This window comes from Phasianus colchicus, chromosome 3 (assembly GCF_987193195.1).
Source record: "Phasianus colchicus chromosome 3, bPhaCol1.hap1.1, whole genome shotgun sequence".
Classification (NCBI taxonomy): Eukaryota; Metazoa; Chordata; class Aves; order Galliformes; family Phasianidae; genus Phasianus; species Phasianus colchicus.
The window spans coordinates 15,457,034-15,478,413 of NC_143438.1; the positions used below are offsets into that span (position 1 = coordinate 15,457,034).

Genomic DNA, 21,380 nt, shown 5'->3' on the forward strand with positions numbered 1-21,380 from the left:
TAACTAATATCAAAAATAGATATACACAATGTAGAAATTATCTCAAAGTGAACAGGGGAGAATTAGACCTTTAGTAGTCAAGTAGTAAACACTTCTCACTAGCTATTATTTTCTGTCGAAGAATATAATAATTTCCTATCACAGAGGTTTGTAGAAATACCTGTCTCAGTTTATCAAAATTCTTCTAACCAAAGCCTCATCTGAAAGACAGATCCTGAACTACAGTCAGTTTCACTATACTTTACTATAAATAGAATAAGGAAAAAAATATCTTTATTCTTACAGTTATAACTGCATGATAACAAGATTGTACTGAACTCTTCATTACTTCATAAAAGAATTTCTATCCAGTGTTATAATCTAAGATTTTGTAAAGATCACATCCTCCTTCTGGGCACATGGAAGTTCAGAGTAACTAGGAGGATTAAATAAAAGCAAACCAGAACAAAAAAACACCAATGTTGTCACAGGTATCAATTCACAGAATCATTCGAGTTGGAAGGGACACTTAAAGGCCATCTAGTCCAACTCCCTTGCAGTAAGCAGGGACACGTACAGTGAGATCAGGTTGCTCAGAGCCCCATCCAGACTGACCCTGAATATCCCAAAGGATGGGGCTTTCATCACTTCTCTGGGCAACCTGTTCCATTGCCTCACTGCCCATAGTGTCAAAAACTTTCTTACATCCAATCTATATTTTCCCTCTTTTAGTTTGTAACCATTTCCCCTGGTTCTACCACAACAGACTATTAAAGAGTCTGTTCCTTTCTTCTTCTCACCTAGCACTCTGTTGTGCTATTGTTATACAGTAATTATTTTAATCCCAGGTAAATTTTTCTCCCCTGAGATAAATACATCTTACAGATAAAATAACAGTGAAACACAGGATAAGACCGTCAACCATAGCAAAAAATGTAACAACTTGTCTCTTAATATAGTCAAAATATTGCACAGCCACTTGCAAACACCTCCAAAGTTTCTGGATAAGATACATTAAGAAGTGAATTCCCCCTTAGATGTGCTTTCCAGTACATGAAGCCTATGACCTAATGTGGTTAAGAAGCACTTCCATTTACAATGGATGTAGAACAGTGAAGCACATACGCTTTAGCTGCTACACAAGGGAAAGGATGGACTTCCTTTTCATAGAAGGCCATAGAAAAACTACAGAAGATAAGAAGAGAATCAACAGCAATGGAAATTTTCATATAAAAATGCATGTGAGGGTGCATGTGGGAAAAATATATAAAATGAAAATTTATTTTACTCAATTAGAAAAAGAAAATAACAAATTCAGAAATTCATAAATTCTGAAAGTTTAGAAAAGAAAATGATCAAACGACCTACACTTGCAGATTTATAAGTAGTTTATTTTATAATATTTTAAGTAGAGTTTGTAACAGAGAACTCTAGGTTACATATAGCTTTCTAATACAGATTACATTAACCAATAGCACCCAATAAAGCAAGCTTTAATTTAGGAGGAAATCCCCAAACAAAGTTCAGAAACATAGCAGACACATCACATCCTAGTACCTACTTGGCAACAGGACTTTTTCCATTATGTTTCTTGTGGACTGCTGCATGTTGCATTACATCTGGAAGAAAAAAAAAAGGCAAAATGCATGATTCCAACAGCAACCCCTATTTCTTCTTCTAGATCAATCCAGCAGATTCATCTTTCCATTGCCACCAGAAACTTGGTGTAAGACATCTCTATTAAATACACTAGACTTAGTTTACAGTGCTCAGTTTGGCAGGTGTTACATGAAAGATCAGTTTGTACACAGTAGAATCTGCATTCTTTACCTTCAATTTCACAGAAGAATAGAACAGAAAAATAGGAGCTATAATTTTGCTCACCTCTGTATTTAAGCATAAGGACTGCACGTGTAAGTATCAACCAGTATGAAGTGATGAAGAGAAATTAATTCAGTCAGAAAAGTATAGAATTCTGCATTTTTTTCTGTACTGCTAAAGTTAATCTCTAAACTTCATGTTATTGACACATTTTGAAGAGCTAATGAAGATAAATTTTACACAGGAGTGTTGCATTCTGACCCTCATAAATTTCACTGTGCAAGTAAAGCTTTGCAAATAACAAGAAACAGAGAGATACTGCCTCAAACAAGAAACTTGGATACAAGGCCTGCCTATTTTTTAGAAACAATGGTTAAACTTCAACAAAAGCAACTTTTCCCAATTGCAACTAGCCTTCTTGGTAGCCATCATTTTGCCTGAACTCCTCTGTATACAACACAGAAGTAAAAATTATGATCTGAAAAAAAATACTCTAATTTTTAAACTCCCGACAGCACTTCACACAAAGAGCACAAAAGGAGTTCTGAATTGTGTTTATTCCTTCACCAATTGAACAGATTCCTCTTAAGTACAATATATAAAAGCATTATTTAAGCTATTTCCAAATATACTATACATTTATTTAAGTGTATTCTGAACTCTAACAAAGAGCATAGTAATAATTTTTAGAATAAGAAAAACTTGTCTGACTGTGTATGCCAATTACTGATGGCACACAAAGTCAACTGCAAGCTCAATAATGTGTACGAGGGTAAGAGTGCTGTCATTCTGTGAAATCTAGTGTATGTGCCTATGCTCACCTATCAGCCCCTACCAGCACCTATTTCTGCCTACCAGAAGATCATACTTGTCTACTGCTCAAAACAGTGCAGAACCCGTCTGAAATCCATTTAAGAATGAAATTGCTGACCAGCCACTAAGCTGCTAGTGGTTTTTGAAGTGTTTGGGAAACACCAGCTTCCAGACAATAACTAATGGCCATTGCAGACCCAAGTGGTTAAAGTCCTTACTAACTGGCCAGAGTATAAATGCAGCACAGGCTAAGAATAAGAGGAAAACATTAACATCCTTTCATGTGAAACTAAAAGCTAGACAAATTTGACACATTTATAGCAAAACAGATCGCTGTACTCAGTTTGTAACCCAAATAACTGAAAAATAGGTAACAATGGGAGAAGCTACAAACACGGCTCATGTATATTGTAAAGTGTTTCTTTCTTGTTGCTTGATAGAGCTGTGAACTTCTGTCTCCACGCTGTCTACAAACAATCCCACTACTTGGATTATTAGCAACTCCCTAAGGAAACTGCTCAAAGTATGCAAAGATCCTTCTTTAACATAGCACATTTAGTCTAAGACTCTCAGCTCTGTACAAATGAAGGAATCAGTCAACTGCACAATTTACAGAACTGAGTGTGGTAAAATTGCTCAGAGAAAAACCACCTTTGAGTACACAACTACCTTCCTCCTGACTTGAAGCTTCTGAACTGTCCTCCTTGAAGTGTTCTGGTGCTTTAACCGTCTTCAAAGAGGGTTGTAAGTTACCTGCAGAGAATAAAGTTCACGTAGTAACTTTATAGATCTTGAACAACTAGACAGTTCCTGAATGCTTGTACTGAACTGGAAGCTACAGAAACGGATGACTGAATTTACTGGCTTGCACGTGGTAACAATTTCAACATCATCTGCTTCAAAGTAGAACACCTCCAAGAAGAGATGCTTTTCTTTTAAAAAAAAGTGTGCAGAACAATTTTAAAGTTATGGTGCAATTTTAAAAGCTTTGGATTTATAGTATTAAGAATACTGGTATTACAGTGCAGTTCAGATTTTTTATTAATAAGTAAATAAATAAAATGTTCTACTGCAGTTGTAAATGGCAGGAGCCTCACTATACTTACTGTAATTTTGATGCAATGAGTTACACTCCTCCACTGTTAAATCATTCATGTGCCAAAGGAGATCTAATTTGAAGTAAAGTTTTCTAGTGCCCTTATCACAGTCTCAATTTATTACTTTTGCCTTTTTATGCCAGATGGGAAGACAAAAAGAAATGGCAATAATATTTACAGTTTTGTTGCAAAAATACCACAGCCACACTCTGAAAGAGAACTAAGTTCAGCACTGCATCTAACTCTAGAAGTCTGCTCTTTATTTCTCAAAAAGTTCTAAACTAGTGTAGGAAAAAAACATCTGCAAGCTGCTGTTCAGGAGCCTGAAATGTTAGGAAGATACTCCTGAGTACTGTCTGAACTGAACATACTAAGCCCAAGAGATCATATCCTAATGGAGTCTGCTGGGATTAAAAGTTTACGCCAGCCTAAGGAAGTGTCAAAAATAACTAATGTTATGAACGAGGGGGAGCTAATGGATTCCCTCCTTAATGGAACCATGACAGCATACATAATTACACATACAGAATGTTTTATTCAGTGTGAGATTCCAACTATTATTTATGGTATACAGATCCTCCACTGAACAGAGAATTTATTCCACGTTTTTTTTTTAATAAAACCATACCTACAGCATTTGAGTACTTCAGCAAGTGAATATTTTTGAAAAGATATTTTATCCTCGCTACTAGCGATTGAAGACCAACTCAAGTCACAGCTGCTTTGTCTGCCAATTAATTCTGCACATTCAATTTGACAATTGGAATGAGATTTTTTTTTTAAATATGCTTCCTCCATCTCCCCTGACAGTTACTGTATTCAAAACATGCTACCATGGCCTAAATTGCAATTGTCAGAACTTAGCAGGATTTCAGGATTCCCAAACAGGAAAGCTGTGAAAACAGTGGCCAGCAATAAAGGAAATTCATGAGTTGCTTTACTGTGGCAATTCTGATGAAGTAGAGTGCTTTTGTCTTAGTAGAGCAACTATTATGCTGCATCACAGAAAACATGATGGGGAATTATCTCACACAAGTCACCCAGTACCCCTCTTCAACTGAAAATCAAAGAACAATTATATATTTATCACACTACTTGTCTTCATTAAAGTCTTCCTTAATATCTAACTTAATACTGGCGCCCTGAACCATACCAATGGGCTTCAAAGTCTCTTCCCCTACCCTCCTGAGGATTTCACCTGCTCAGGAGCAGCCCTGACACAATGTACTTTTGTAATTTTGGATGAGTCTGCTGGGAGATCCCTCATCCAGGGCTTTCATCCCTTGCCTTAGGAACTGCATTCAAGCTCAGGCCTGTGCCTGGGGTATGCTGCAGCCATGCCGTGCCTGGCCATGTGCCTCACTGATGCTGTTCTTAATCCTGACCTACTGACTCTTCTGCATAACTCACTGCCATGGATGTCTCTGGTAATCACCAGACTCTTGCCTACCCCTTATTCTAATTTTGGGCAAAATGAGCCCACTGGAAGTTTTCTCCCCTTTCTCCTGAACAAGCTCCTCATCTTTTCTATCTGCCACGCATTTCAGATGTGACAAATCCTAACAAACTTTCTGCAGAAACCTCCCTGCACAAATCACTGATGTCCTGCAGTAACGCAGTTAAGTCCACTACGATGGAACTCAGCACTGAATCTTCCTCAGATAATTTCAACAATTTACCAAGACCATTTTAAAACCACGATCATACACAACAATGCATTTACAACTTCTTCCCACCTAGATGTAGCCTACAGACTAAAATATGTACATCATGTGCACCTATCATTAATGCAAATCTTCTCAGATCTTGGAATTTTTCCTCCCTATGTAGATTCTCATTAACAAAGGGTTGCCAGAATTTTTCATAGCAGTAAATTCCAGCCAGTTTTGCAACCATTATGGTGTTCATTTACTTAACTTGTTTATGAAACTGACATATAAAAAAGTATTAAGTGTTACTAAAACCAGCAACAAACTGACATCTACAGCTTCTCCTGTAATCACAAAGCTCTATCTGATCATGGAAAGAATACATCTGATACATCACACAAGTCGTATCAAATTTGTGTCAGCTGTCATCCCTCTATTTTCTTTCAAGCGTTAACAGACTGTATGAAAACTCTGAGTTATACAGTTCTGCATGAAGATCTGCAACTTCAGAGGCAATGGTCTCACAGTCAATGTGAGTTAAGTCAACATGCATTGAAAGAAGAAAAGATTCAACAGAAACAAAGACCACATTCTAAGGCATACATACTGAGAAGCTAAACTTAGGTTGCACAACTTTGAACACACAAGAGAGAGATCCACCAAGGAAATTCCCGCAGTACAAGTGCTCTGAAAAATATTCCATACGTTCCCAAGTCAGGGCCATCCCATTACTTACATACTGTGTAACCAAGCCAAACCTGAGTTTAAACACCAAAACAAACCCTTCATTTACAAAAGAAATGAAATAAATAATAGATCTGATTTTTTTGGTGTCAGTTCAAGACTTCTGTTCCAAAGCATACAACTGCTTCATTCATTTTCACAGGGTTCACAAAAAAGATTGTGGTAACTTTAATGAAAAAACGACAACAAAACAACTACGAAGAGAAGTGTCCTTTTCCTTTGATGTCATGAAGTTTTAACTAAATTTTTGAAGAGTCAAAAATACTTGGCTGCATTTCTATTCAATTCCACTGGCCCTACTGCTGAAATGGAATCAGATCAGGGTAGCCTGGCGCTTTTAGGATTCCTTTCAAGGACAAAGTCCCAAACAGATGGACATTATTACCTATTCTGACAGTATGGTGGTACACTGGAGAAAGAAAGTAAAGAACAGAAGCTGATGGTTCACAGCACATTCCCAATGTCTAATGTATCTCCTGAAAAAACTACTCACTGGCAACAAGTTCAACTATACCCAGTAGAATATAACACAACATGAATAAGTAATTAAAAAAACATAATTAGGCATGAAAGGAGGAATCACTTTTAATAGACATTTCATTATACAAAACAATATTAAGGTTTTTCTTACTGTGAGTGTGCAAAGATTCTGATGAAATTGATTGGAAGAAGTTGTATACTCTCTGATTCTGCAGAAAAGCTTGTGATGTATTTGAAAATAGCTGCCTGAAATTTAAGGGAGAGTTAAACAGTAAGTAACATTCCACTGAAAGAATACAAAAATACTACAGTACCACCAAAGAGCAAATCTGACACTTCACAAAAAGGCTAAACACTTGAACTTGCAAACTTGCACACTGTGCGTACAGAAACCTAAGAGCTACTTTAGAGCTTTGGTGTTCAGTGCTAGTGTGATACTGGAGTCCAGCCACTGCAAGAGATTGGTATGACGGATGTTTTAAATTAAAAAGGTATGTGAATCTAAGCCATCCCAATTCAAATCTTTTAGCCACCTGTAACATTATCAAAGAGGAGTTTAGACAGATTCAAAGAAACATTGAACCTTAATGTGTATCTTTTTTTTTTCCAACAGAGAGCACATTGCTTTTTCACAAGCAATGTACCTGGTCATTAAACACACTTATTTGATTAAACAAATAGCTGAATTCACCTACAAGGTCAGTGACTGAATTTAATAGTTATCTCCAAGAACAAATGTGGGGATTCTCAAAACTGCTCAGCAGTGGTTTGAATTTCTTCCCCAGGCGTCAGTGACTTCTGTTAGCATCAGATAAGAAAACAGGCCAAGAATGAATGTTTTAAGTCCCACACCGGGTTTCCAGTTTTTGTTTGCCAGCACTACCCAGCTCTGTTTTCTGGAGGTAGGAAAAAACAAAAGACAAAAGCTGCTCTGAAAGTAACACCTCCTATCTTATTATGTTGGCCCATGACATCAGAGGCAGATGTTGGTGGTATGGCAGTAGAAGTTGAACCTTCCTGCCAATTTCCATGACGTGTCGTAGCCGTGTGACAGATGGCAGCAGAGAGGCAGTCTGACAGACTGGCATCTGACATGGAAGTGTGTATGTAATAAAGGCGTGTCACTGAATTCCTCCATGTGGGAAAAAAAGGCACCCACCAACAATCATCAGTGCTTGCTGAACATTTATAGAGACCAAAGAGTAGATGTGAGCACAGTGAGGTGGTGGGTGGTGCATTTCAGCAGTAGCAACAGTGATGTGAAAGACATGACACTTTCCAGACAGCTATGCAGATTTTTTATGAGCATAGCATGAAGGCTCTAGTTCAGTGCTGGTGAAAATGCACAGTTAACAGTGGCAACTGTGTTGAAAAACAGTGTTTTGTAGCTGAAAATTTGTTCTATCTAACAGCGTTATTGCACTCCTTATAGCTGTTGTGGTTTCTATGGAAATAAGCAGGAAGCATTATTTTTGGAGCGACCTGTGTCTATATTTTTGGCCAATCAGGTGCTTAATTAAGACCCTTAAATATACATTTATGCTCAACTAACAGTGTAAGAAAACAAAAACTCCACTGTGATGCCATTGTTAAAAGATTATTCAGTTTGTAAACAGTAATTACAATTCCATACTATAACATAATCGGATGCGTTCATAGGGTATCCTCCAACAATCTGTGGGGTTTGCAACTATCCTACTGTTTTACAGCCTTTTTGTATTGTAGTTAAATCCTTTCTATTTAAAATATAGATCCTATTCTATTTAAAAGCATTTGTTCATTTAAAAACTGAATGTTTGTTAGTCAAAATTGATCTAGTTTTTACCCTGACAATTGAGCCAATAAATGACAAATAACAGAGAATAGAGACAAATAAAGAAAATTTGGAGGGAAGGGCTGAGGCACACAGCAGCTCTGTATCTCCCAAAGGTAAGCTATTGAGACAAAACTGACACACAAGTACCTGCAGTATTTAGAGCAAGAGCTTGACAAGGAGTGCCTGATTACTTCAACATGCACTCAAGAGGCAGTCTGCCTAACCTAATAAATCATTTAAGTTATTTTGAATAAGGTTGAATAACCCCAACAGAAAACAACAAACCTAACAAGATTTATAACAGATGCAAGAACAACAAGGGAGGTACACTCAAATTTATATTGTTTTTCTGAGTTACAGGATTTGAACAGCATGTCCCTCATCCCAGCAAGTACTCTCATCGCCAGACAGCAGGTCTTGAGATACTGCCTTTTTTCTTATGAATGTGTGAATTGTATTTGATTTTATGCATATGCCTCATTGCCAGTGTTTATTCTTTTACAAATGCTGTTCTGTGTCATTCTGCCCTGATTTATAATCAGAAACTGAGTTATTGTTTTTAATATTCCTAAATATATTTAGTAGTATAATGGAGATAAGTTGCTCCTCCCTGAATTAGCAATCATTGCTACACAGTACAGCCCAGGACAAATATTCCTGTGACTGTATGATTACTCCTTCAGAAGACCATACCATTAAAGTCTGAGAATAGAGTCTCAATTTCAAGAATAAGAGACTAGAGTATCAATTTCATTACTGCCTTTACATTCTCTTCAAAAACTTCATTTATCCAACAGAATTCTCACTGTTTCTAGCAGTCACCTAGTTTGATTCCAAACCCTCCTCAAATAATGCATTTCACATAGAATAGAATACTCACCTGATTATGGGCTCAAGATCAGCATGCCTTCGTTCTTCCCTCTTCTGAAAACCCTGATTTAGTGCTCTTAAAATGGTCTTGTCAAATGCTTCAGAAGACAGTTCCTTTGGAAGCTGAGAAGAAGGTTAAAAAGGTCAATTACTCATTTCACATATTATCTTTGTTCGCCATCAGTCTTTGTATCTTTTGTTATCAACAAAAAACTCTACTGTTCCAGTTTGAATAAGGTAATTTGAAGACTAAGTACAACAAATTATCATAATTTAATTTGCCAGAGAAACACTTTGCTCTAAATTCTCACATGAAATCCTGGCGTAGGAAGCTTTAAAGTATTCTTTGAAAGGATATGGAGATTCAGAAATTTACTAATACTACGTTCTTTTTCGGAGTAATTTACAGCCTTTTTTGTTTTCTTTCTTTAATCTTTTCACACAAAGAAAGCAGGTCTGAAAATAACAAGAACAAAACACCAGGGAGTACAGCATGCACTGTACTCACTACCATCATGAAATTATTTCGAAGAAAGAGAAGAAAAAAATGTTATAAGTTATATAATACAGTGGGCAAAACTGGGATTACTCAATAGAAAGTCTCCAGCTGCTCTTAATATCCAAGTTTTTCATCAAAATTCATTACGACCATTTCCAATCACAAAGTGAAGCTTTCTAATATTCTAGCTTATAGTGTAAAATTATTGCTACTAAAGAGCACGTCAATTTTAACTGAAAAATTCTCCCCAGAGAGTTAGAAAACAGAGAAATCCCTAGAAGATTTCTCACATTTATGACTTCCAAATCATGCACTAAAGTATATGAAAGCTGATGACGTTAATTTATTGAGCAAAATTCATAAAAATACTAATTTATTTAAATGTTGGTGCTGTTAAAAGAAGACAGAGCAGAAATGCTTTCCCTACACTTAAAAACTATTGTTGATTTGGTTAACAACTGCCATAAGTTATGATCAACAGCTCTAAGCAATTTACACTACAGCAGTATCTTCTGTTTGCATCTGGAATACACTCAACCCAGAGTGCCAGCTGTCTATTACATGTGCTAGCAGTGTAACAGCAAAGCTCTAAGCAATTCTTTGACTGAATGAACTGCTACTAACATACAGACACTGTGTCTAATGGAGATAATTGCTCGGTTAAACGTGTGGAAGGAAATCCTGGAATCCAGACAGACACACTATTACTGTTAGTAAGATGATACAACACCTGAAGTGCATTACAAATGCAGAAGACAACACTTCTGAACAAAAAGTAGCTTTCCCGATCACTTTGGCTTTAATACATGCTACTAAGTATCTCTGACTAAAGTATCTGTCAGTGTTAACTGAAAGGTAACAAAAAGCTCATGCTTTTTGTTGAAGAAGCAAGCCCTGCGGAAGCACGGGAAGAGTATACTTGCTCCTGTCCTCATGTTCTGTATTTAATTTTATCTTAAGAAACTGCTACAACTATTTTTGCTTTAAAACTTTCATTAAAAGGGATTCAGCTCATTCAGGCTTAGATATATTCAAATTTAGGTTCTTACTACCTTGCCTCCAGGTAACGCCTTGTTACAACAAGCACATTTGTCCTTCCACACACAAGGGTAATTTCCTGCACACAAATAACTTTCTATGCTTATTACCTAATGGAAATTGTTCTTTAAATATAAGGCACCAAAGTTATTGCATATACTACATTAGCTTTTCCCACCAATTCTTCTAGCCTGAAAACTTTCTTACACAGTTATCTCACTTCTACCTACCCACAAACTTGGAATTTCCTATCAGGAAGTTTGACCATTCCTTTCTGTTTTAGGAAATACAGTGTACTACTTAACACCAACAGGCAGATTGGAAATTAGAATACCAGAAAGCCAGCAGGCAAGTATGCATGACCTTCACAGCATTCATACCTCTACCATGCTTTTAAAAGCAAGATACAATTTTTATCCTACTATTTTTAACAATTCCTTCTCTCTTTTACTGGCTATCAAACCACTACAAACCAAAAGGATTTTTCAGCTGTGCACAGAACCACCTTAGCAAGCTCCTGACAGCCTGTGGTTGTCTCCCTCCTGTTCTGCCACCTTCTATCTATCTAGACTCTCTCATAGAGGGAGCAGTCAGCCAGCACATGGAAGTGCCTATCAGTCAGATATGACAGCTCTGCAACTGTACATTTTGGATCCTGTTTGCCTTACTCCTCCTCCTTCTCCTGGAAGCAAGTAGGTAGCAGAGAATCCATTTCATAAGCTTATGTGTATCTTTGCAGGTAGCAGGCATGCACTTTAACACTCATTCCAAGAACTGCAGGGGATCTCATACAACAGCCCTGCTTTTAAGGTTCTCTTTGGGAATAGAGGTATTTTGTACAAGTAGTTGCTAGCTTTTCTCAAATATAACTCATTGTGCCAGTGAATATACCTTTGTTCTGCCAAATGCAATGGTAAAATTAAAAGCGGTTATGCTTACAACTCTGCCTAATAATTAAAAACAAAAAATTATATTGCTGAAGTTATTCCAATAGGGACACAGTTAAGCAGATTAGCAGTGTTTGCACCTATGCTTTAATTCTATGTGAAATGTTAAATGCTTGTATAGTCATTTTATGGTAGTGCATATTTTTAACTATAAAAGCAGCTTCCCAGGAGATTAATGTTCTTATTAATAAGAAATTATTAATATTTGTCAGCCCTTTTTCTTATCTTATTCATAATTTTATTAATGATCTTATTAATGTTTATGAATATCTTAAGTGTGGGTATCAGAGAAAAACGGCCAGCCTCTTCAGCAGTCTGTGGGGACAGGACAAGGAGAAGCAGCCATAAGCTGGAACACAGGAAGTTCCACACCTATGTACAAAAGAACTTCTTCACAGTGAGGTGATGGAGCACTGGACCAGGATGCCCAGGGAGGGTGTGGACTCTCCTCCGGAGATATTAAGGCCCACCTGGATGCCTATCTGTGCAGCCTTGTGTAGGGGGCTTGGACTCAAATGATCTCTGGAGGCGCATTCCAGCCCCTACAATTCAGTGACAATTTATGTCATCTGGAACCCTCCACATATTTTATTGAGTATTTCCACAATACACATTATTAAAATGGTTAAGATAATTGTTAAGTACAAAACCTGGTAGCTTGCTTTTGCTTCTGCGATCACATTCCAAAAATTAGAGCACTCTTAAACAATACCTGAAGTTATAAATCTGATCTGTAAATACTACTACTTTTCTATTTCAATACATACTTTTAGTAGGAATTCCTGAAGCTCCTGGTGTGTTTTTGTTACACACGTTACCGAAAGGTCGGACCACGTTACCTGAGTAATGAAGGTGAAGAGAATGAGTAAAGTTTCTTTTTTCCAAAGATCATGCATACCAATTAGTTGATTTTAACACTTCTGTAAGTCTGATGATCTCAGTAGAAGAGTTAACACTAACAGCTAATTGAATACCAGGCAAACCAAGGTTAACAGCATACCTTTTCAGACAGGTGCACTACTTCTGAGCGTACGTTTTAATATCACTTTAATGTTATTTGTGGCTAAATGTATTACGAATAAATTCAGATAAATGCACTGAAGTCTCAGAAGATTACTTTCTGACTCTGAAAGAAGCTAGGCAGAAGATTGTGTCATCACAGGACTTACATCAAACTGCTGCCTTCAAAAAACAAAGCAGAGGTCTGTTGGTTAGATGTACTGGCCATCAGAAAATAGATAGATATATTTCTGCTTATTGTACATATAAAATAATTTTATTTGCATTGGGCTTGAATCTTATATGGTCATAAAGAACTTGCCGTAGGGTACAATTCATAAAAAATACTGTAGGTTACTGAAGAAGTTACTCAAGAATAAGACAGCATTTTGATATATGCTTCTATCAGATTTTCAGTAGTTTATGTTTCTGACAACATGCAGGTATTGAAACAACATATTCACATGCATATTCTGGGAGAAAAAGAAACTTGGTTAGATGAGTGCTGCCTGGTTATAAGTCCACCTCTGGCCTTAAGATTCCCATTACATGCATGGGAAGATTCTGTGCAATGGGAGTGGATATGACAATTATAAACAAATTTACTCTGAAGAGCAGTAGGATAATGTTAACCACCAACTGCCTTCAACTTAGTCCCCAGAAATGCCAGCTACTCTTGCCAATCTCTTTTAGGAAGTCATGACTGTAACTGCCATTATAACCTTACGATACCATTGTCTGGGCAAGCATAAAATGATCTGCAGTGCAGAACACAGCATATATCCACACAGACGAGGAGATGAAACCTTTTTCTAAAAGAACTGAGGTGGAGATGTTTCAAGCTTACTCCCAGAATATCTCCAAACATTCCCCCTTCAACAAAGAAATTCAAAACCACTGTCAAATCCATCCACATGCTGAATTTTCCAAATAGTTTTGTCAATTTAAATATTGATGATCCATATGGGCATTCTGTACACACCTTTGCTATCTATTATTGTATCTTAGTACCCAACTCAGAAACTATAGGGACAAAATTATCTACCACAAAGGTTGAAGTACTTGATAATCATCAAGACTTTGAGGGCTAAATTCTAAATTCTCAGCAAAAGAAAGGTGATGATTCATTCTTTTTTCAGTTGAATTTTAGCTTCAGACTCGTTCAACACATAAGTAGTTGACCTCTTCAAAAAGCTTCCATGAGCACATCCAATGATCAGTTATATATAAATATATATATAACAGTTGATCTACAGCATTCTTTTGTGTGCAGAGCTTGTACCCTTCACGATTCACATCCGCTGGCCATATGACTGGTGATTTTAGTCAAGCCTTGCTAAGGAAATGCCAATTTTGACTGGATTAGAACATCACCACCAACAGCCTTAGCAGCTATTATTTAACACCTACAGCCTTTAATATCAGACTTCAATACTGAGAGTCTGTTTTCCAAAGTAGCAAGAAGTTCCAGTTTTATTTAAAATTTAGTCATACAATTGTTTTATATCATGCATGAAGATGATATTATCATACATGAAGACTAGCCTGGAAAGACCCTTAAAATTTGTTAGCTTATTTGTTTGTTTGTTTTCAGAAAATGAAACCAAACCACAACAAACAGTCCTACCAGAAGCCATGCTTTTCTGGTAAACATTCATAAAAGACATCTGAGTTGAACATATGACTCCAAGAAATACAGAGCTGCAGATACAAGAACAAGCACTTCTATGTCACTTGACCAAGCAATCAGTTACCTTTAATTTGCTGTGCTTGCCCCCAATTAGAGAAAGCCAGGTTTCCTAAAGTAATGTCACACACCTGACTGCTGTTAATGCTTTACACTTTCCTATATTATGCCCACGATTATACAAAAAAGCCCACTCTGCACACAGAACTGAGAGAATTATAGGATAATCCCAAGAATTTCTGAAAAGCCTAATGTAATTAAAAATGGCCTTCTGAGCAGGTCTTTGAAACTAGCTGTATGCCTCTGTAATGCATAAATATCATGAGGACACTGGTGTGCTGGAGGTTGTTTACTTACTTTGAATGTGTACTCCAGATGTTTGTCAGCCCTTTTTCTTGGTACTCCTTTCAGGGTTATCTTCTCAATGTGTACAGCTGAAAGAAAAACAGTTTACAGTACATACTAAAATTACAGTTTAAAAACATACCTACTTATCTAGCTACTCTGTGTAGCTCCATACATTTACTGGCTCAAAATACCTCCCCTCCTTCTCAGATGCTATTTTACTGTAACAAACTGTAGGGGGCAAGTAGAACCTTGTTCTCTTCAATGTATTTCTCTGACCTGACCACAGTTCTTTCATTGAAGATCATGGGAATTCCTGCATTAACCAATACCTTACTTGGACCTGAAGTCACATAAATACAACAATGTAATCACTGGAAGTGAAAAAGACAATGAAAAGAAGTCAAGATGTATCTTTATTCTGAGAAGTAACAAGTGCTGAAAAAAATCCCCAAACAAATAACCTAGTGATAGTGTCTTCCACATCTGTTCCTGAAACATCAAGTAGTGGTGAGAGCAAACTAAGAACCACATTTCTAAAAACCACTTAGGTAGAAGAAAAGCCTTGGTGAAGGCCTCAGAGACAAAACTGAGTGTTAGCAAAGAGAGAACAAGGAGCAGAAGCAGGTCACTGTACTTGCTACTTTAACACTCCTTCCCTGAAGTGTGCTGCGCTTAGGATACGGACAAGTCCTGGCTGTGACATAAACAGCAGCAATTGTATGTATGGCCTTCAGGATCTGGAAATGTTCTTGAGAGCGCAGAACATTATCGTTGTAATACTGTACATAAAAACCCTTATGTAGCTGGGATAGGCGTATCAGCTTTTCTGCTACACTGTCTAAAAGTTCACCAGGATTTTGTTCCTTTACAAGCACCATCACGACAAGTAAAAAAAATATTTAATAACATCTCCACCAACTACACACCGCGAACTCTCCTCTCAGTGCTAACACTTTCCTTGCAATTCTTAAGCCCCAGGAGACACATATTGGGAACCACTCATAACAGCTACAACTATCAATCTCCTACAAGTACTTGCTACAAAGCGTACCCTTGGAATTTCATGAGTTCCCATTTCACCCATTTGAAACATCTAGAAGTATCATCCCTATCTGAACACGCCAGAGCTATGAGAACCAAGTGTATGCAATGTCCTTAATAGAATAATAAGCAAGCATATATAACCCTAGTGGTAGTGTTACAACTGCCCATTCTTTTCTTGGGAAGACTGACAAATACTGAGTTGGAACACCATGGATATTGGCTGTGGCCCTTTACCTGGAAGTTAAATAACAGGACAACTGGTTTGTTTTCATCAATTAATGAAGATTATTTACTGCAAAATCAAAGAAATATGGGATAAGCTAAGGTTGCTATGGCCTAACATTAGTTTTGGCTAACTGAATCTTTTTAACAGCCAGTGTTTAAATTAATAACATTAACTGTTGAATATCAGCCCAGCTGATTAAAAAGTTGATTCCCATGACTGGAACTAAGAATAATGTTTTAATTTCCATTATTTCCCTACATGCATATATTTAACATACATTAATTACAGAAACTAATCACCACCATTAACATTCACATACAGACATGCTTTCTTCCTAATAAGATTGTGTTTATTTTGATCTATTGGATGTAATGAATGCTAAATATATTTGTCCTCTACCATAAGGACATCTTATTACACACTGTAGTACCTTTAACTTCCTCAACTTCTTTTTCTGCAGTCAATGCTCAGTCTTAAGAAATGATACAACAGGTAATTACTGTGTTGTTGCAGGACAACCTTAGCTTCACAGTTTCAATAGCCTACTTTAAAATCTTGCTTCCACAATCACATTTAGCTATTCTAAATGGCTAGACCAAGAAGAAATGTTTGAATACATGAGCCAATGAGGCATGTAGCATCTCTAAATGTATTCTAAATGTAGCAAATACAGTCAGGATGATAAAGTCAAGCATGTGTGTCACTGTTTCCATTTTAAGTATTAAGATTTCAGAGAGCCGGTATCATTAAAATTGAAAATAAAAATATTTTTTAAATGATCCGTGCTGTTTTTAACCCACTAAGGAGACTATATTAAGGACTATATCATAAATCCAACATATCACTATCACAAAATTATTCTGAGCCCTCACAGTAGTTTGTTAATATGGTAATATAATTATTGAGAAGTATTTAAGCATTTAGCTAGATTCAATTATTCAACTTTGCTCTGCTTCTGTTACTTAATTCAAGAATGCTGCTGCTGAGCCTCCCATTTCTGTTTCTAATTTGTGAATACGAACATTTTGTACTTAGAACTCTACAGTAGGTTTTCAAATATCACTGTTGTCTGTAATCTCACTTAATCTTTCTGGTTATTTTGCTGTTGTTGTTTTGTTTTTCCTAAGGAATTAAAAGTCTCAAAGCATAATTAAATCTCCACAGTAGAGGCAAAAGGACATTTATCAGGATAAAATAGCAAGCTTTTCTCAGATTGCTAGCTCTTCGCTAACTGGAGGATAGTGTAAGCTTCCCTTGAGTAGACAAGTGAGCTGCTTGTTGAAGAATAAATGGTAAGAATAAATCTGTTTTCAATACTGCTCACTTCTTCAAACTGTTCTAGTAATCACACTAATGTTCTGATTGTGCTCTGAAGCCTTATCCTTCCTCTTCCCAGCAGAATCAAAAGTGATTTACTTCATAAGGAAAGTTCTCCCACTTCTCCAAGCTACCACTCCTCTAAAACCTCTTAATGTGTCCTTTTCCTTTCTTTATTCCTTTGTGTTTTAAGACTAATCAGATACAACCGAATGATGCGGCAAAAGCCATTCACAGATTCAAAGTATGTTTAGTTTTGCTTCAAAAACTTTAACAATGCTAATACAGTGACATTAAATTTTCTTGCCTTCTCCCAAATGCCACATCTCTTTCTTCAGGAGGAAGCCCATTTGCAATCAGTTTTCATACATGCAGTCACTAGTATTTAGTAACTATCAAGGATAATGATAAGTCATCATAAAGAAAAGACCAAGTAATGAGCAGAAAAGCCAATAAACTTACCAACTACTCCAGATTCAGATGAGTAGAAAGACAATACAATACAAGAGCTAGTTAGTTACAAGCACCTCTAACTAACCAAGACTTCCACAACTTCAAGGTGAGTTTCACCTTCAAAAAAAACCATCAAAGAACTCCCCAAAAGAAAGTGTAGACTACATACCTTCTCGCTGAGGTCTATGGGAAGCCATTGGTAGTCCATCATGAGGTGCTGTGGTCCGTTCTAGCAAACTGGTCTCATTACCTGACGTGCAATCGCTGCGGGAAAAGTCATCCTAAATTGAGAAGGAAAAAAAAAAGGAAGCGTATTAATAGAATGTAAATAATCCAAGCACACTCTTAACAGCAAAAAACACTCCCATAATAGTTATATTAGTTATACATATTAGTAATAGTTGTATAGCTGTAATAGTCTCCCAGAGTCAGAGGAGAACAAACTAGGGAGAAAAAACTAACCTAGCAGAAAGGTGTTAGGTGAAAATGGACTTCATGTGTTTTTTTTCTCCTAGGGTAACAAAATCATAGAGCAACCAAGGTTGGAAAAGACCTCCATGATCATCCCATCCAACCATACATCTACCATCAATATTTCCCACTCCACCACGCCCCTTAGTACAACATCTAAATGTTTATTGAACACCTCCAGGGACAGTGACTCCACCACCTCCCTGAGCAGCCTGTTCCAGCACCTGGCCACCCATTCAGGGAATAAATTTTTTCCTAACATCCAACCTGAATCTCCCCTGGAGCACCTTGATGCCATTCCTTTTAGTCCCATCACTAACATAGTCCCATCACTAATATGAGCCTATATAATTTTTCCCAAATTGTCATTGAGATAAAATGTTCATGTATCAATTTACTTATCCTTCGGTGACCAAATGCTGTTAAAAACCAATCTGACTAGCCAACATAAAATTCAAAGCAGTATAATGCCTCCAGTGACTTCAGAGGTAACAGGTTTTGCCAGTTGACCAACGTAAGTCTACATTTCAAAGAAGTGACATAAAATAACACCTTAAAAAAACCATGGGCATAGAACTAGGAAATATCAGAAGTTAGTAGTGAGTTCATGTTTTAAGTGAGGTACCTCATTTTACTTGTAACAAGTAAACATATGAGCTTAGTATATGCATGCAAGTACCATCAATATGCAAATATGTTGACCCCTGGGCAAGCGGATGGTATGCAGGGCAGCAGCAACACAAAGGAGGAAAGAAGGTTCTCTATTTATATTGTTCTTTTTTATTAAGTACTGGAAGATAGAACATAAGTTTGTTTTCTTGAAAAAGCTTTCAAAAGAAGCAAGATAGGTGGAGAGTATTCAATGCACCACAAATATTGTGAAAACTAGGAAGTAAACAAATACCTTATTAGAATTTCTTAAAACATACAGTTACTGAAGGAAATGGATACTTTTTGAAGTAGACACATATTTAAAGTTCAAAGTCTTTTCCTTTCATTCAGAGTGAAGAGTGCTATTGCATTACATCCTTCAGAAGACAGGGGCAGAAGATAAATCCCTGGCAGAACTTTTATCATTTTTAAATAAAGGAAGCATAAGGTTTTGCAAATAAGTGCCAGAATGTGAAAGAGTTGCTTTTGTTGTGCTTTTATTTTTCCTGAAGGACTCGTGATGGGACAAACCAGCAGATAAGACTTGTTACACCTTGCCTGGTATTGAGGATCCAAGACTGTCACAAAAAGATTACAATGAGGAAGCACAAGTGTCAAAACACAACAAAACAGTCTGTGAATTTTTAAATGAACTTTGAAGATTTGACAGATGTTCCAAGTATAGCTTGCTTCACTTTGCTTAACCAGCTTTACATCAGTCATCTACTGCTTGGCTATAAACTGAGGTAACTCCTAACAATAGTTAGAACTCATTGAGGACTCAGGTAAATCCTGCCCAGCACATACCTATAACTGAATGCTCATTGGATAAATCCATGGCAGTATAAAATCAGCATCAGCGTGCCTTTAGATCGCACTGCAAATGGGCAGAGGAGCTGGAAAGCACTTCAGCTCTCTCACCCAAGACAGCATTTGGCTTATGTTCTATACTGAGCACCAGTAATTTCAGCTTTCAAAGCAATCTGACTTAAGACACAGAGCGCTTGTTGTGTCAAGCTAAAACTCACACCAACCCCCAGTCACTCAGTAAACAAGCTCAGCAAACTTCTCTACTGACCAAAGCATCACTTCATGCTCCAAGTGTCTAAGAGATCACAAACATAATGTCAGGCCAGGAACAAGAAAGGGAAATAGCTGTGTGTCAGTGAGACTGCATTTTAGCAGCTCTAGCAAATTTGCAAGCTTCACAAGTATAGCCTTGTGAGAGCCACTCCAAGATCTCTTGTAGACTCCCACTGACACTGTTTTGTCTGATATTTCCTAACACCCAAACACATAACCAAAAGCAAGTGTTTCAGTTTTTAAGTGTTAACTCCTGGGCATGCAATATTCACAGAACTGTTAGCATTTGGGCATTAAATTCACACTGCTAAAACAGATTTGCTTAAGACTGTCCATACATATGACTAACTGGCTGTGACCAAACTGTATTAAATTAACAAGTTCAGTGCATGTTTTGGTATGAATCTTCCCGATATGAAATCAGAGAACTGAACCCTTTTCTTTCTTTTTTTTTTTTTTAGAGAGACAATGTTTATTGTCTGGTAAAAGTAATTTCGTTGTTAAATGGTATCCATGTGTTCTGCCAAAAGCAGCTTTGATTTCATCCACACCACGTGCAGAAGACAACGGACATTTGCATTCTGACAGCAGCTCTTCAACTATTAAATTTGTAAGAGCTGAATGCAGAGCTGCACTCATTATAAGGAGTCAGCTGAGAGTTATACCTGATCATTACTTTCTTTTACTTAAAAAACAAAAAACAACCCACAAGAAGATTTCAAACCAAATCAATTTAAAGTCAGATTTTATTTTACTTTTTAAATCAGGACATTTGTTTTATTAATGGAAAAATAAACTGCAGTCTATTCTAAGAAATAACTAAAGCTAGGAAGTCAAAGAATTTGTCAGCAGTTTTTAAAAGAGTTTAGAAATAAAATTTATTTCAAACATATTTTGCTCAGATAGAAACTTTACCGCTTCTATCAGAGAAGCAATAAAGGTTGCTGCTGCACCTCTTCATACTAGTAAACTGCTTCTCACCAGCAATATACACCATCCTTGTAACAGTGTTCAAATATTTTTTGCAGAGAATTATTCTAGAATAGTTACTTTTCTACCTACGGCAACATTCTCTGTATAAGGTGAACTACACTCACATTTGAAGGCTCCCTCTAACCTGCAAGATAATATGGGCTTCAAACTTGTATTTAAACAAGTCCTGGCATCGATATTTTTACACATAATTGTAACCACAGAAAAAAATAATTCACTTGAGAAAATCTTCACCTGGTAATTTAAAGCAATATTACATACGTGTATTCTGTGACTGACAGCTTTCATAAGACATGATGGAATACAGGAAAACACAGAAATATAGTTAGATAAGAGGCAGTTTCAGCCAGCTCCG

General features: G+C 36.8%; 1 protein-coding gene across 6 annotated transcripts in view; it reads right to left on the reverse strand.

Moving 5' to 3' along the window:
• The window catches only part of ZCCHC2 (zinc finger CCHC-type containing 2), a 48,655-nt gene that overhangs the window by 17,721 nt on the left and 9,554 nt on the right, over positions 1 to 21,380 (reverse strand). For all 6 annotated transcript variants that reach the window (XR_016465031.1, XR_016465032.1, XM_031589260.2 and 3 more), the window contains exons 2-8: positions 17,997 to 18,108; positions 14,797 to 14,873; positions 12,521 to 12,592; positions 9,280 to 9,392; positions 6,735 to 6,829; positions 3,283 to 3,366; positions 1,541 to 1,598 (exon numbers count right to left, since the gene is read on the reverse strand). Coding sequence is in view for 4 of the 6 variants with exons in the window: in XM_031589260.2 (XP_031445120.2) it covers positions 1,541 to 1,598; positions 3,283 to 3,366; positions 6,735 to 6,829; positions 9,280 to 9,392; positions 12,521 to 12,592; positions 14,797 to 14,873; positions 17,997 to 18,108 (611 nt within the window). In the remaining 2 variants the exon portion in view is untranslated. The remainder of the gene's footprint in view (positions 1 to 1,540; positions 1,599 to 3,282; positions 3,367 to 6,734; positions 6,830 to 9,279; positions 9,393 to 12,520; positions 12,593 to 14,796; positions 14,874 to 17,996; positions 18,109 to 21,380) is intronic.